Below are 17,956 nucleotides of genomic sequence, written 5' to 3'. Positions count from 1 at the left end.
TGCTAACTTTTTTGGTATTTTTATTTGATTGTTGTTTATAATTGGTAACAATAAACGAAAACATCAACATTTCTTAATATGAGTTTAATTAAGTATTTGATTAATTGGTAATCAAAGCACAACCGTAATAACTAGAAAGTTGTTCTTTTTTTAGCTGTAGTTATTTAATATACTCAAAGTAAGAGCATTCAGTATAGTCTACTTTTGCATTCATATATGTATGCACATATCTATTTATGTATGTAGGTATGTTCGCTTATAATTTTTTTTAATAACAGCCCCGCAGCAATGTATGCATGCATGTATGCCTGCATGTATGTCTGCATGTATGTGTGTATCTATGTGTGTATTTATGTCTGTATGTATGTATGTGTGTATGTATGTATGCATGTATGTATGTGTCTACAAATGTATATGCATATGATTCCTTTGAGAACTCTACCCGCTGCGCTTAAAATTACATCAAACGTAACTCGCCGTACTATGCGATTCTCAAGAATTCAAGTAGGTCCTACAGATTTTCATGCTTGCATTATAAGTGTTGTGTAAAAAAATTGTGTTGACAAATTTATAAACTTACTTCTCTGTAATTATGTAAGTATGGGTATGTATGTATGTATGTATGTATGTCTGTATGAATGTATGAATGTATGTATGTATGTATGAATGTATGTATGAATGTATGTATGTATATATGTATGTATGTATGTATGAATGTATGAATGTATGTAGGCATGTATGTATGTATATATGGATGAATGTACATATGTATGTATGTATGTATGTATGTAAGTTTCTATGTATGTATGTGTGAGTGCTTGTATGCATATGTGTATGACAAACGAACGTGGTCTGTTCCTGCTGCGCAGCATGACTTAAAAACGTATTTTTAAAGGCTCTTCTATGCGATTCTCATGAATTCAAGTAAGAGCTAGATACTTTCATGTTTTGATTGTTAATATTTATTAGGAATTTGAGTTGGAAACTTAGCAAACTTTATCGCTGCTCACACTCGAACTCCAATTGACTCTCTTGCATTCTCTTCCTCCCTTCTAGAAATGCAATATATGCAAAAATATCGTATGCCTAGATGTAACCTGTATAGGGTATCGATTGTAAAGAGAAGAAAACCCATACGCTTTTGACGCTTGTTACCAATATTTGATCAATTGTTGCGATTAGCTAGACGTTGATTAAGCGCTTTATAGCCACTGATAGCAGACCAGACCCGAGACGCAAATTGAGAGAAAGAGAGAGAGAAAGTGTGCGGACAATACAAGAGAGAGAGAGAGAGAGAGAGCGCGCGAGAGATATTGTCAACTAATTAGCTGTGCAAATTCTGAAAGGAAAAAGCGATCAGCACATGTTTATTTTTTGAGTGGCCAAAAAACCATACAAAAAAAAAAAACAAAAAAAAAGAAATAGAGGAATTTAATTAAGTGAATCAATATGAACATGGCAAATAAACAGATTATTAAACACGGCTCGGCCCAGTTAAAAGCGATGCGTACAACGCGTCGTATGCGTAATCAGTGCCAATGCCGATAATCGCCACAGCGAATGCGATGATAATGTTCATGATAATGATGATGATAAGCACAGCAGCGAGCGTTGATTAAAGTCAAACACACGCTGCGACACAATCGACGGCGGCTTTATGGCCCCTTCCCCTTCCCCCTCCTCCTCACCAATCACCCCTCACCACTCACCCCTCACCCCTAGCCCAGAGACAACTCCCTTCTGCTCAGCTGCTGAGCTCAACGTCGCGCTCTCAACGCTTGCGAGGAAGGCAGTGGGGCAGGGGGGGGGGGGGGGGGGATAGACTGGCATGCGATTTGGCCGCGAGTCGCAACCTGGACGCGTTCGCGTGCACACGTACATAAGCCCCGTGTTCGACGTGTGCATATATATATATATACATATATATATAAGTATATATCGCGCGTGTGAACCTGGTTAAGGAGCATGCCACAGACGCCGCTGCGTGCCGCGCAGGCGCTCAACGGGCAGGCTCAGGCGCTGCCCTATGCGGACGAGCAGGATGAGGCGGAGGAGGATGAGGCGCAGGCAAAGCTGCTGCCCGTGCGCAAACAATCGCTGGGACAGCGACGCAATGTGGAGCTGCCGCATCTGCTGGTGCTCAATGAGCGTCCCGCTCCGGAGATATGTTCCCTTAACTCGGGCACGCCCATGCCGCCAACGGAGCGGGATCGGGAGCGGGAACGGGATCACTTTGGGCCGGGACTGCGTCGCAATTCCATATCTCTGCCGCAAGGCATTAATTCGCTGGATTTAGAGGCATTGCGTTTGCGGCATCAGATGCAGGCGCAGGAGGCGCTGCACGAGGAGAGCCAAACGGAGAGTGTGAGTAGGGGCAGGGGGGGGGGGTGGGGGGGGGGCTGGCTGCTTAAGAGGCTGGTCGGGGGGCTGCCGAGTGTGAAGCTAAAGACTCATTTTCGAGTCTGGAAACGAGTTTTGCACTCAAAAACAGCAAGCAAAAAAAACCAAATAAATAACAATAAAAAGCTCATTAAGCGAACTGTTATCTCTGCAGTGTGTGTGTGTGTGCGTGTGTGCGAGTGTGTGTGTGCAAATTACACGCTTATTAACATAAACTAAAAAACTTGATGTCAAATATTTCAGCTGAGATCGGTTTGCTGTCAAAGTTTTGGTTTTTTTTTTCCTCCGCCCGTCAAAAAAGTCCCTAAACATCTCGTATCATGTGTCATCATCATCGTCATCATTCTGCTCATCATTGTCATCATTATCATTCTCCTCATCGTCATCGTCATCATCGTCATCGTCATCATTTCTTATCGCCATCATCGATCTATTCTAATATGATTATTGCGGTTGTGCTTCTCTCATCCGTTTTCTTTGCCATTTTATTTCTCATGTTTACACTTCAAATGTAATTAATGTGAATTGCAAATATTCTGCGGTTCGGACATCTGGTCTGGTATACGACTTGCTAGATACCCAGTGTCTGGCAGCGCTTCATATTAAGACTGAAATTCAATTTCAGATACCCTGCACCCAGCGTCAAGTTGTCTATACTTCTCATTTTTGTCGTGCTTCTTCTTGCCTTTGTCCCCTCGACTTTGGCAAATGCCGTCTTGATTAACTTCGGTGTCTATAGTCCGATCTGTTTGAAACTTTCAGTGCCCAAGTATCTCAACCAAACGTTTGTCTATAGCAAGAGTCTACTTATAAAGAGTGGAGTTATCCATAAAGTGAAATAGCTGAGAATCTATATAATAAGATTGGGTCTTATATTTTGCATATTTGCTAGATATTCTTCAACAACTATTAAATTTGCATGCAAATAAAATTATAATAAATATAACAAATAGAAATGTCATACATGACCTACATGAGCATGTTTGATTTTCAGCCTATCTTTTTATAGCATATGCAATAAATGTTGATTTATTTTCTGTAAATAAACATTGCCTGTTATTCATTCAAATTCGTATAAGCTAGAACACGCCGGTTCAGACCCTAAATTGCTTTATTTGTGTTATAACGAGCCGAACCTTGAACTGGGCCAGTTTCATAAGTCTTGACCGAACCAGGGACAAGGAAACTTTTAAGAAATCTCTCCGAATTGATCTTTAATATTTGACGCCAGAAAAATGAAATAAAATGGGTAACTAAAAAACTTTGCCCTCTCTTCATATACTTAAATATATATTCATGTATCTATCGAAAAGATCGATTTCTCTATATATATTTTAATCTGTCAGCTTTATACTTTAAGCTGTTTTAGCATTGTGAACAAAATTGAACCGCAGTCGCGCATACCCGCTATACAAGTCTGCAGCAGGGTATATGTATACACTGGCTGGCGCATATTGCATTACGCTAATAACACTGTGCAACACGGCAAACAGACCAAAAACCAGGTCGAAACTGCGCGTTGTATCCATAAAAAATAAATACCGCCTTTATCATTTCGAGATTACAATAAATAAAAACATTTATTATACTCGTTGGTTAAAGATCCTAAACTTGGCAGAGAAAGTCATGTGTATTCCCTGTTGGATATTTAAGCGGCAAATCGGGAATATAAATATCTGCCACAGTTGAAGAGCTGTTGAAGAGAATGATCAAATTTGGATCTACATAGACTATTGATCCATCTTCTTTGGACTGACCAAAAAATATATTGCCTGCGCCCACAATAGAGGGTGTGGCAAATCGAGAAAAGGGATATATCGAAATGTGCTTAGCTGGTTCTTTTCCTTTTTTTGATCTTTCGTTTGAGATTTAACATGATTATATCGTCTATATATCGAACTCTATTCGCTTGAAATTCTTTCTTTTGCTTTTCCTTGTGCATCTCTTTCTGCTAAACTTTTTAGGCAATTTTTGATACCCACTTGCACTAACAATAAAAGTTACCTTCTTTTCACTTAAACTAATCGATTTAATATTGGTTCAGCCCTAAAGTAAACAACATATTTGTTGAATTGCGAATCGCGCCTAAAGCAACTGCAATACTTTTGTGTAGAACTGAAGTCTTTATCTACATACCTCACTGAAAACTTGAGTTCTGTTCCAATTTACATATATATTTTACTTATCCTCTAGTTCTAGTAATCCCATTATCGCCGATTGAAAAGAGAAGTGAGAAAGATAAGTATTCCAATAGGAGTCTTTCTACATAGTAAACGCAGTGTTGAAAAAGAAAAAGAAGAAATGACAAGTATTGAAATACAGAAAATATTTATAACAATAATTTTGTAAAAGAATCTTTTAAAGATATATTCTCTTTCGAGTCTGCACATTTTCATAGAGTACTTTGAGAGAATTACATAATTAAACAAATAAAACATATATGTATATATATTATTTTTCGATCTATCGCACATTTTCAAAACAGTCTTCAAAAGGAAAGAAAAAGTGAGAAATATTGCAATATAGCAAATATTTGAAATAATCACACGAGATTCGTACTATTTTCATATTTATAATTTGTCATTGAGTACTTCTAGAGAATTATTGCAATACGATAAATATATTTTAAAAAAATAACAGTATATCCTTCGCATTCTATCGCACTTAGTCAAGTCACAGTGTTGGAAAAGAAAAGGGAAAATGAAAAGTATTGCAATGCGGCAAATATCTAATACATAAGTATATTCCTTTGCAAGTATTCGTACACAATTTTACAAAATAATAAATTCTCTTTCGCGTATATTCGTATATTCCCCAACGAGCACATTGTCATCGAGTATTTTGAGAAAAATATGTCGTAGTTGGGTAAGAAATATCTAAAATCTTATTTAAACACCAAACCAAATCTAGTAAAAATGAAAAAGAAAAAAAACAATGGTATATTCTCTATAAAGAGCTTTTACAAATTGTCTTCGAGCACTTTGAGAGAAATATAATAAAAGCAAAAGAAATAGTTAAAAATAAAATAAAACAAAACAAAGCAGATCGACATTCGACTGCGCATGGAAGCCACCGAAATAAACGACGATCAACGTTTTTTACATTTGAATTTTTAGACCTTAAAAAAAGTTTAGGATAATCAAAACATTTCGATGTCAATTTTTAAGCCTTTTAAGAAAATGTTGTTTAAAGACAGTTGAATTGTTGACGAATAATTAAATAATAGTAAAATATTGTTCAAATAAATTGTCTGCATGGAGAACACTTTTATACCAGCTCTAAGGCTTTAAAGCAGTTAGCTTGAAGTTAAGTCTAATCAAAACATTTATATTCCAATTATCCAACCCTTAACCTAAGCATAACACTATTTGGTAAACACAGTGTTGAAAAGGGCAAGGGGAAAGTAAATATTATACAACGGTAAATATTAAAAATAATATTTGTATATTCTTTTACGAGTCAAAAACTTTAAAGAATTATTGAAGTTAAAATATATTTTCAGAAAGAAAAATACTGCTGCTGAGTACCTGAGGTCAGGTATTTGCAGAGCAGTTAAAAAATGATTTGAAGAAATAATTGAAATAAAAAGAAGATTTACCTGCTTTAGCTGAGACGTTAAAGCAGCCTGTCAACTGTCAAACCCTTAACGTAAGCTTGTCCTGATCTGGTTGACCAGTGTTGCAAAAGACAAGGGAAAACAAAAATGTTGCGAAACGATAAGTAAAAAAGAAGAATGCTTATTATCGCATAACTTCTCTCTCATGGTCGTCGAGTACTTTTAAAGAAATATTGTAATTAATTTAACAAAATACCTTAAACAGAGTCTTGATTATTATATAATTATCGAGTGCAGAAAAATTCAGCAAACAAAAAATTAAAATGATATCATATAGTCTTCATAAAGCTTTTCAGCAAACCGCAGCGCATTTAAAATTCATTGAAGAAGGCTTCTTCGAAGACTTCAAATCAAATAGCTACGGATGGATATTGTTGAAATTTAAGCGAATTAAAGCATTTCGAACCCATTTTAGATTCCAATTTTCAAACGCTGAATAAAAATAAGCCACGATTTGTTCAACCCAGTGTTGATAAAGAAAATATATAAAAAAAAAGTATTATTTTCTTTTGCGAGTTTTCGAACATGGTCTTCGAAGTACTTTGAGAGAAATACTGCAATATAATACTGACTGAAATCTTCAATTCAAACAAAAATTTAAACGCAAAATAAAATGGGCAAACAAATCTGGTCCGCTCCGGACGAGAAGTCAAAGCCGACTGAGAAGAAAAGCAGCTGCACAGCACAGTTAGACCTTTGGAATTAGAGGGGAGCAAAGCCTACTAGGATGATAGTGATGGGAGTTGCGCATAAACATCGATTACTTTTATCGTATAGAAGCGCAAAGAAACAATTAAATGGCTTGATATATCGGAATATTCCAAATCGATATTTTCTTGAAATATGCTAATAAGAAAGAAAGAAATAAATAAATCCACTAAGCCTATAAACTAGCCTAAGGAATCGGCTCCAATTCAATAAATTACATATGTACATATATGTTCGTGATCAGTAGCCACAGCCGAGTCGGGAAACGATTGTATGAAAGTTTTTAGTTTACCGTCCGGTTTAAAACTCATTTGTAAAGATCTTTGAGAGAATTCATTGTAAACGTTCCACGGGGAAGGCCGGGGTAACTCGCTATATAGACACAAGTCAAAATTTTTCCTCTGAGGACTTTTCTCGATGGCTCAGTGATCAGCTTCGTATAGTCTGCGAGTCGTGTCCATGGCTGAGGGCCAATATGATTTATGTGTATGGGACAGCCGGGCAACCATGGGGAGACCCAAAGCCGATAGACTGTAATTTATGGGAAGTAGTTAAGATTAAATGCTAAATCTAGTCGGCCATAATTATGAAGCATGCCGCCTTGACTAATTTACGAGTCTGTCACGGCAATTTCTCGGCACATATCAAAACCAAAACCAGAGCTGCGAGTGTGGTCAAAGAAGTATTGATATATATGGATATACACACAAAAATCGAATCTAAACCTAGACCCTTAATAGCGTTGTGAATAGCGCTTGTCTGTTTGTCTTAGGCAGACTTGAAGGCCCTATCGATTTTAACTTTAGCAAAAATTAATTCGAATAGTTTTGTCGACGCCCAAGGCAAAGCCAGTGAAACGTTTACGAATGCGTCACAAACTAAGCACGGAAATAAAGTAATCGATTCTGCAAGACATCTAGTTAAGAGTGCTTCATTTATTCATGTACGCAGCGGTTGTGCGTCTTTCCCAAGCCCTAAGTTATAGGGCAATATATTCTTTAACACCTTCCTTTCTTATAATCCGAGCATTATGAAAATTTTAGGGCATAAATTTAGCATGTGTGTAAATACCAAAGCTCAAGGCTCCACAATTCATGTTCTTTAAATTTTAGCCAAAAAGTAAAATAATCTTTAGCTGTGTATACGCTCTCGACAAAGAAAGACGCATAATCGATTTTGAGCGATATATTGTAGTTTGGAGAAGGTATCACATAAGTGAACGCATGTATGTATATTACAGTTTGTATTTAAGTACGTATGCATGAATGTATGTATGTCAATATGTATTCATGTATATGTATGTATGTTTGTGCCTAAGTGTGTATGCACGTTACTCATTTGATAACTCTACTCGTTGCGCTGAAAATGACTTCAAACGTAAATCGCCCTACTATGCGATTCTCAAGAATTCGAGTAGGTCCAACAGATTTTCATGCTTTGATTATAAGTGTTGTGTAAAAAAAGTGTGTTGTCAAATTTATTAACTTCCTTCTCTGTGTTTATGTTAGTATGTATGTGTGGGTACGCATTTGTGTGTATGTATGTATGTATGTATGTATGTATGTATGTATATATGCATGCATGTTTGTAAGGTCGTATGTACCTGTTCACAAAGTGAAGAGTAAATTTTGTTTTGTGTGAACAGCTAGGTTTGCCAACGCCTTTTGGGGGCGGGGAGTATCTAAAATATGGTTATTGTTATTGTTCTGTAAAGGAAAGCTGGCAATGCAAGGTACCAAGGCTCGAGCCCGAGCCTGACTATTAATTTGTGTTAATAGGAATCGACGGTTAGGGCGAGCTGTTGGTACGAACCGAAAACCGAAACACTAAAATATTTATTTTTGTCTACTGCTTTTGTAGTTTCCAAGATTTGTTTACATAGACGTTCACAGTGGTTGTGACTCATCTGTTCGATCGGTTAAAAATAAAAATGGAAAAATGGAAATGAATTTTATGGAGTCGGAGTTGCTTTCTTCTGTCTGTTTAGTAAATGTAGACCATTCTAAGCTATTGTCAGCTTGTTTGGGATATAACGATAACAGCAATTTAACTAAATTTTGCTATAAATCTCGCTTAACTACATCTGGAAATTCGTATGTGCGTAATTCATGGAACTGCCCTCGCACCGTGAGCGGCGTCGCAAGAGTCTCAATGAAATTGTGAGAAATGCGAAGCCGAAGCTTCGTAATTAATCACTCAGGAACGAGTGCTCGCAGTCGCCATGAAGCGCGACGTCGAGCGATTAAACAAGCACATACCAATACACACACACACACACACATATGTATACACACGAGCACGCACACACACACGCACAGATAGCAGATGGGAAGCAAAGCCCTCGTCATTTCTAATATTCGAGCAATTATCAAGCGGCCGGCAAAGGCAGCAGACGACGGTTCGAGCTCCGGACTCGCAGATCTGTTGGGCATCGGACTGGTCGGGACCAGGAATTGTTGCTCTCCTTACTGGCGATGAGCTCGCCCAGCCAGAGCGGCCGCTTCGCGCTGGCCAACGTGCAGCAGGAGGCGCGCCAGGACGAGGCGCAGCGGCTAATTGCGGTCAAGGCAGGTACTTAATATGGCCCGATGCCAGTCAGAGCCGAACTGAACTGAACCATAGGGGCTTACGGCTGGCCGAAACCAGTTTGCAGTCAGGAAACGGGCACACTGACTGCGTCTTATAAATATGCATTACAAATTGCGCATACGCCGCGTTGCGCCGCTGCCGCCAGCCGAGAACAAAACCAAAACGAAAACAAAGCACACGAAACATCTTCAAATAAATACAAAAACTATATATATCTTCGCTTAAATCGAACTTTGTGACTTATTTACAGATGGTCGACGATGCCTCAGCCTCCAGCATGGGCACGCCCACAACGATCATGGTGGTTCCCAAAGCGAATGACAATGCCAAGCAGGAGGACGATGACAGCAGCGATGAATTTGGAAATGCCAAGAAACCCGTCCATAGGTAAGTCCCCTCTCGAATATCATTCGCATAAACTATTTTCCATAAATATTTCCATAAATATTTCCATATATATTTCCATATTATTTAACTGCGATCTCTGATCATTTTTGTCACCTGCTTTATGTTTTTTCAATAACAGTTCACAAGCTAGTGTTAATTGGCCATTGTTATGAACGCATTAATCAGTTGTTGCCTCATGCTGGACTGCCAGATACCCTGTAACTGTATACTTTCACAGTTTATTGGCACGAGCTGAGGTTTTTTATACTGTTTCCCACACACAATGTGAATACTGAATACTGTATAGTGAATTACAGGGTATATGTAACGCATTACCGCAAATCAAGACAAGGCCTTGATTGAGGGTATAATTGTGTTAAAAACGCTCGGCACGCGCGTTGACTGTTGCTGTAAATATGCAATAAATAAAATGTGAAGCCAATTGCAGAGTATATTTGATGGATAGCTTAGCTAACAAAAGAGCACAGGGTATTTAAGATCCAAAAGTTTTCATAAAATGGCAAAAGATTTGTACTTTAACATAACAATCAGATGAATTGACAATTTAAGGTCACATAAGAGAGTACATCATAGCCTTTAAAAAGTAAAAGATTTGTACAGGGTATCGTAAAGTCGCGCAAAGTGCTAAAATAAGCGTAAGCTTTGTGCTAACTGTAGATATATGCTTAAGAACAGCTAAGGCATATCATGTAACACACCTCATACAATTTGTACAGGGTATTTTTAAGTTGAATACTCTCGGTTGAAGTTTGAAGAAATATTTGTCTATACGCAATTGTATAATAACCATTCAGCGGCCTTCTCCAGAGTAATCCACGAAATTCAATCAAACGATTTCAATATTGAAGTAGTCCGTACAGGGTATTTCAACCTCCATCAGTTGAGTTAAACGTAAATAGAATTTGGTTTTTGCATGTTATAGATAGATTAAGATACCTTACGACTTCGTGCAGGGTATCTTACAGTTAATAATGCTCTGTAAAAGCAGTCGCTGAACAACTTCCACACTTGGCATACCCTGTAATTGAAATGTTCCCCATTTCAAAGTGTAACTATCTGGCAGCACTGAATTGCTGAATATGGCATCACGTACTCATTGCTTGTCTCATGCCAAAGTTCAGGCTGCAATTAAATTAATTAATTTGGATTTGACTTTTTTTGTTTAACAACATTAACAACACGCCATTTGCCAATCACATTTAATTGTGGGCAAGGGCATCGGGACGGGAACCGGGAAACGGGGAACGGGTAATTGGGAACGTGCCATTCCCAACATTCCAGCTTTGAAGCGTTTCCACATTTCAGCTTCAGTTGATCGCTTCACGGTTAAAAATTAAATTGCACGGATCTTTAGTTACAGTTAGGAACCAACTTTGGCTCGTTCGGCTTCAACTTTGTTTTGTCAATTATCGAAAATTGCTGTTTATAAACGTGCAATTAGCTTTGGTAGTTTTTGGTGTTTGTATTTTTTCTTTTTTGAGCCAAATTAATGCGTCGAGCCAGTTATTTATGGCTGAGAAAAGCTGCAATTAAATGTGAAACAGGTGACAACGCAGCCTTTAAGTGCTTAATGATTAGATACCCTGTACTCTAGTCGAAAATCGCAATGTGCAACAAAAGATTAAGTTGGGTAAATAGTGTCAGAAGACTGCTAACACAGACTGTCTGTTTATTTTAAGTTTTTTTTTTTTAAATCTGTGATCTTTCTTCACCTTTTGAATAATATATACTATCATTATAATAATGAAAATAATATTAATAATGATAATAATAATAACAAGTGAAGATAATGATAATAATAATCATAAAAAAATAATAATAATATTTTTAATAAGTACAGCTGGGAATTACACAGACTCGGCGGCGCATTCCATACTCAATCGCCGATCGATTAATTTATTTCATGTTTATCGATCACAACGATTGGCCGCCATTTTTGGTCTTGCGTTCCAAATGAATAGACCCATTGTTAGCTAAGTTTATGAGGCTCTCAGTTTCTTATACACTTTTAAAAGCTTTCAATTTCTTTCAGCTATTTTTGCTATGCTGTCTACAGATGTTTTTTTTTTAAGTTTTTTAAGCTTTAATTGTTTTATTTTTTTAAAGCTAACCTAGAAGTCTAGCCGTCAGCATTGCAACGCCTTGTCTGCCACGAATACACACTCAGCGTATATTTCAAATTTCAAGTCTCCAGCTTCAAAAGCGGCGAAAACATGTGCAAATATATTCGCGTAGCAGAGCATTAAAAAGGTTTAACATAATATGTTAAGCGAAATCAGTTAACAGCTCTGTTAACACACTGCGCCGTTAACAGAGCAAACGCTGCGCTTGCGCTTTCAACCCCTGCGCGGAGGCTGGCGACAGAGCTCAAGCTTTTTCGGAGAAAAGCGTAGGTGTGTGTGTGTGAGAGAGAGAGTAATTTTGCAGTTTAAGCGAATTAATGTAATTGCAGAGGCGACGGCGATGTCGGCGAGTGACGGGTGGAGGGTGAGGGCAAAATCTCGCTCGTTGTTGATAAGTAAATCAAAAGGCAGATGCACAGGCAGCAGAAATCATGACGACTTTTTGTTGATGTTGTTGTTTGTGAAAAGTCTGTTGATTGCCACAGTGACTGAGTGTATATATGTATTAACATATCAACTCATTGTGTTTATATGTATGTATGTATCAGTAGCATCTGTTGTATCGGCTGCTCAGGCTGTAGCTGTTGCTATAACTGTCTCTGTGTCTGTATCTGTATCTGTATCTTTAAGTCTCGAAAGCTCAGTAGATAATTGTGATTAGAGGTGATAAGACGAACGCGCATAACTCGCCGCCCCAAAGCCAGGCACATTGTCATTTTAGATACAGATACAGGTAAAATATTGCATATAAAATGCATATTTATGCATATAAATGCCATGTATCTACGTATCTATGTGTGCGCTCAGGTATCTACATCTTTTAGCTGTAATTCGTGCTGATTTTGTGCTGAAACAAAGTTCATTAATGGCCCCCAGAGGCGGCCTTATCGCACCGAAAGCGGCGCCTATACAAATTGTATAAATAAATATATGTATGTATTTTATAACATATTAATATATACTTACATACTTGAATAGAACGAGTCATATTTTATATCAGGGCTCGATCCCGATTCACGCTACTGTCTTGGCTCTAGATAGGCCACTAGCAGCATTTACAACAACTCATAAAATGGGTCAGTCAATTGTCACAAATCTTGCAACTCTCGTACGCCCGTCCCATATACTGGGTAAGAGTTCTTCGGGCTTTTTGTACGCGTGCCAGATAAGCGATAAAAATATATTCCCAACCATCGCTAATCATATTCTTAATCGCAAGGCGTCGCAACCAATTCCTGGTATACAACGTTTTTTTATAACCTGAACCCATTGACAAAAAAAGGAAGTATTTGATTAGAACGACGAGCTGCTTGGTTTGCCTGTCGGTGTAAACGCAACGATCGCGGAAACTTATCGTTTTTATCGATAGCTCCTCTTAAGTTCGTAATATCGATAAATATCGATTGTGAAGTTTGGCTTTTCAAGCATAGCTCGAAAACTATATGAGTTAGATGCATCAAAATTGGTATGTAGGCTCTTGTGAAATATCTACAGATTGAGGGCATTTCAATTTTTGGATACTTTTCCCAAGACCCCCAATAAATTGGGAAAAGGAACCCATTTTTAAAGGCAGAGCGTTGCGCTTTGGCATGTACATACTTTTGTATTCCATATTTACGCCCTGAAAATTTTATGAATATCGATCTACAGGGTTCTTAGTTAAGTAAGAGTCGATATCCCAAAAAAAGTGTGGAACTAGGGCAGCACAGCCGTTGCATATACTAATGCAGTGTATCTGCACTTTTGTTTATAAATGAAAGGGTATCTTCCAGTCGACCAGCCAAACTCATAGTTTATTACAACCAGATGAATCCATGGCTTAAGAGACGCAGAATCTCAGATATATGTATATAGCTTGTAAATTGAGACGCACTTGTAGAATATGGATAAGTAAATATAAAAACTAAATTAAACAGAGGCAAACAAGTTATTTATGCCCTCAATAAATAAATAAATTAATATATAAGAACGCAAATATACGTATGTATATATAAATATCAGCCAACACCTAAAGTTGTTCGAAACTAACTCGTTCTCGACAGTAATATTTCTAATGCCGTTTAGCTGCCAATATATCAATTTATTTACTATGCACTAAATTAAGACATCTCAGATAGGAACGGAGACAAAAGCTTGTCAAAATTGTCATAAATATTTGTTGAAAAGTATCCCAGCTTGTTGTCTTTTCGTATCTGTGTCTTTATCTGTATCTGTATCTGTATCTGCGTAATTTACAGCCAGACAGCACGAACACACATTTGACAGCTGAAGATCGATTGGTTGAGCACACAACGGTTATCGCGATCATAAACATTGAGCACTCACGCAGCTATCGATATATATATATATATATATGAGGTTATCGATAAATATGACTTTATCGATATTTATGACTATCGGCTAATATTGCTCTAACGGTTCACTTTGTTTGTAACTTTTGACAGGGATCGCTTCCGTAGCCGCCGACGCGCCTCGATTGCCCCGCTGCCCGCCCTCCGACTGAACAGCAAGGAGATGTTGGCCAGCGATTTTGACACCCACAGCTTGGCCAGCAACCAGGCCTCGATCACGAGCGTCAACTCGTTGGCCAGTTTGCTGCGCGAGAAGATGCAGGTGAGACAAAGAGAGAGGGAGAGAGAGAGAGAGAGAGAGAGTTAGAGAAAGAGAGAGGGGGGAGGAGAGATTGAAAGAGATAGTGTGAGAAAGAGGGAGAGAGAGAAGAGATAAGGGAGAAGAGATGAGAGATAGAGATGAGATGAGAGAAGAGAGAGAAGAGATGAAAGAGAGAAGAGATGAGAGACAAGAGAGATGCGATGAGAGAGATATCAAATCAGAGATAGAAGAGAGAGGTGAATGAGAAGACAAGCAAAGAGTTCAAAAAAGCTGAGGAAAGAAGAAGAAAGACTACAGATTAAAAGAACAGAAGAATGGAAATTGTAGAAAAGAAAGATGAAAAAGAAAGATAAATAATAGCATAGCCCAACCAAATAGCAAAAGAAAGCAAAGGAAGATGACAACAAAAGGAAAGATACTCTTAAAAGAAAGGAAATGACAAGAGAAATTGAAGAAATTTAGAAGAAAAATAGAAATGATTGAGACGAATGAAGATGTCAGAGAAAATAGAGAAGAGAGAAGAGGATAAGTAGAAAGAAGTTAAGTAAAACAGAGAATAATGCGCATAAATATGTACATAGTTGCGTTTCATTGTCTGCATTCCGAATGTGCCAACATTTATGATAAATGATTAATATTAATAAAATGTTGAGCAACATTTCGGAATGACAAGTGGAATGCAGCTAAAAGTGCGTTAGTTAATGATCATTTGCTGACAGGCCTTTCCACAGCTGATACGGAAAAAGAAGCGCGAGACGAAGGACTACAAGATCAAGATCTTTGTGATCATCATGTTCTTTATCATCATCTTTCTGGTAAGTGGAAATGATATAATCAAAAGCCGGAACTTCGAGCTCATGAAATGTCGTCCGTACAGATTGGCTATGCGTACATTGCGTACCATCATCAGGTGCTGACCAGAAGCTATTTCCAGAAGATCAAGTTCAATTCGAAGGATCGCATCTTTCGCATACTGAGCCACGAGGACAAGGAGGTGATATCTGGGCACCTGGGCGTGACCCTGGACAGCGACACGGCGCCGTTCCACTGCCTGGAGAATCATCGGCGCAGCGACGGCAGCGTCTGCATCGAATGGAACGGCATTGCCCGTCTCCACTTGAACTTCGAGGACAAGCAGGTCTTTCGCTGCTACACGCTGCAATGGCAGGCCCTGAGGCCGGGCCTGTTGCCGACCGACTGCTATGAGCTAAAGCGGGACAATGGCTTGTGGTTTGGCGGCGGCATCACCAAGGGCCAGGAGTGGTCCCTTAGCTATGCGAACTTCGACTTTATGCCCTACGCCAGCGGCGATCACAAGGTGCATCAGTTCGGCAACGCGGTCAAGCGCTACTTCATCAACTCGATCGGCGTCGCGATGCAGGTGAGCGAACGCACCCCGCTCCAGCTGGGCATCAATCGGACGGAGAACCAGTTCTGTCTGCGGGCGGCCAACGATGATTTCACGTTCGTCAATCGGCTGACGCCGCTGCCCCAGCTGGACTATAAGATCTGCACGACAGAGGATATGCGCAGCCTGCATATGCTGATGACACAGCAGAGCCTCTGGGACGGCCTGACCGAGCAGGATATTGCGGAGCTGCATTCGCTGCTGGAGGAGCCAGTCTGGCGTATACCCAATCAGGCGCAGCGCGACAATCTGAACGAGTCAATTATCTGTGACTATTCGGAGAATGCCATTGCCATGGGCCTGGGTCACATTGTGATCAATGAGTTCTGGCAGGAGAATATTGGCGATTTTACAGTGGATCGCGTGCGCTTTCCCACGCTCAAGGACACCATCGATGTGCTGCATCGGCGCGGCTTTAAGGTCGTCTTCACCATACAGCCGTTCATCAGCACGGACAGTCCGAACTTTAAGGATGCGGTCGCCCGGAAGCTGCTCATCTATGAGCGCTACTCGGAGCGCAGCATCCCGGCCCTGACGCGCTACAAGAGCAGCTCCAGTGCCGGCGTCCTGGACATTACAAACAATGCATCGGTGCCCTGGCTGCTTGAGAAGCTGCAACGGCTCAAGGATGAGTATGGCGTAAAGAGTTTCTATTTGGACTTGGGCACCGGCTACAATCTGCCGCATTACTATCAATGCCGACAGCCATTGGACAATCCGGACATGTATGCACGGATGCTGACCAGCAGCCTGGAGAGCGCCGGCCTGATGGCCGTCTCCACGGCCAGTGTGGTGCCAAAGCCGCCAACATTTGTGAGCACGCCGCCGGCGAATGCCACGTGGGAGGGTCTGCGGGATACACTCGCCGCGGTGCTCAATTATGGCGTCATCGGCTATCCATTTGTGCTGGCCGGCGCCATTGGCGGCGATTATCTGCTGCAGCGTCCGCTCACCAAAATGGTATCGTTCTATTCGCTGGCACAGCCGCCGCTGCCAGATGCCGAGCTCTTCATACGCTGGCTGCAGTTGGCCACATTCTTGCCAGCGATGCAGTTCAGCCATCTGCCGGATGAGTACCACAGCGAGCTGGTCACACGCGTCGCCCAGGAGCTGAAGGAGGTGCGCCAGACGGTGGTCATAGCGCTGCTCAAGAAATATCTCAGCCCATCGATGAACGAGGGCCTGCCGCTGGTCCGTCCACTCTGGATGCTCGATCCCCATGATCCCGCCTGTCTCATTGTCAGCGATGAGTTCTCCGTCGGCGAGGAGCTAATCGTGGCGCCCATTTTGGATGCCGGTCTCGAGGAGCGTGAGGGTAACTTCCAGCTTCCAATAAGCCACAATAGTATTCCAATTGATTTCTCTCGCATTCTCGCTTTCAGTTTATTTGCCGCAGGGCGTCTGGAAGGATGGCATCGATGGCTCCCTGCGCAAGGGCAGCCGCTGGATGCACGGCTATCGTGTGCCCAAGGACAAGATTGCCTATTTTCGCAAAATGCCCGACAATACGCGCTTTTAGGCGTCCACAGTTCCAGTTCCAGTTCCAGTTCCAGTTCTAGTTCACACTCATCTCTTGTTATATTATATTTTAATTGCGTATTATTATTGTATTTTTTTTTTTGTTCTTATCTCAATATATAATATATATATATATATATACATATATATACGCTCATAGATAATACTAAATACATCATATAAACAAATATTGCCCAAATTTTGGGCCTAGTTTCTAGAATCCTTTTTTTTTTTAAATATTTTTTTTTGTTTTCGATTTGTATTAATTACATTATGTTATGCCCTGCATGCATTAGCATCGAATTAGTTATTTAAACTTAACATAAACACAGTTTATCGTCGTTTTAAACACGATATGCGACACGATATTCCCAAAGTTAGCTTAGCTTTGAAAATGTATTAAACGTTAAATATTTGAATTGAATAATGTATTTTGGGATATTCGAAAGTTAAATTTAAGTGCAATTAGAGGTGGGCGAGCGGAAAAAAACATCTTCCTTTATTTTTTAAAATAGGCTTTCCATACACTCCGATATTTTCTATAAATCACAAGATTTATACACGAATAAACGA

At 39.7% G+C, this 17,956-nt stretch overlaps 1 protein-coding gene across 5 annotated transcripts; it reads left to right on the top strand.

Annotated features, from left to right (window-relative positions):
- The first annotated feature begins 1,878 nt into the window (after positions 1-1,878).
- LOC135429990 (myogenesis-regulating glycosidase) lies at positions 1,879-17,467 on the top strand. Of its 5 annotated transcripts, none has more exons than XM_064684527.1 (6): positions 1,879-2,364; positions 9,564-9,700; positions 14,289-14,457; positions 15,189-15,272; positions 15,335-17,180; positions 17,248-17,467. In XM_064684527.1, exons 1-6 carry the CDS (start codon positions 1,966-1,968, stop codon positions 17,382-17,384), a joined length of 2,772 nt encoding a protein of 923 aa, XP_064540597.1. In that variant the 5' UTR covers positions 1,879-1,965; the 3' UTR covers positions 17,385-17,467. The 5 variants fall into 5 exon arrangements, with proteins under 5 accessions (XP_064540597.1, XP_064540596.1, XP_064540598.1 ...); XM_064684526.1 differs by having other exon boundaries at positions 1,881-2,364; positions 15,177-15,272; XM_064684528.1 differs by lacking the exon at positions 1,879-2,364 and adding an exon at positions 9,103-9,291 and having other exon boundaries at positions 15,177-15,272.
- The last annotated feature ends 489 nt before the right edge of the window (positions 17,468-17,956 follow it).

Source organism: Drosophila montana, unplaced genomic scaffold (assembly GCF_035044405.1).
Source record: "Drosophila montana isolate Dmon_TW-CO22-7 unplaced genomic scaffold, ASM3504440v1 contig_2781_1, whole genome shotgun sequence".
NCBI lineage: Eukaryota > Metazoa > Arthropoda > Insecta > Diptera > Drosophilidae > Drosophila > Drosophila montana.
This window is presented reverse-complemented; position numbering and strand designations above follow the sequence as displayed.

Excerpts from the sequence above, each read along its gene's own strand:
- LOC135429990 (XM_064684526.1), top strand. The coding sequence starts at position 1,966 with ATGCCACAGACGCCGCTGCGTGCCGCGCAGGCGCTCAACGGGCAGGCT. Across the intron at positions 14,458-15,176 it reads TGCTGCGCGAGAAGATGCAG|GCCTTTCCACAGCTGATACG; the intron begins GTGAGACAAAGA and ends ATTTGCTGACAG. Across the intron at positions 17,181-17,247 it reads CGGTCTCGAGGAGCGTGAGG|TTTATTTGCCGCAGGGCGTC; the intron begins GTAACTTCCAGC and ends TCTCGCTTTCAG.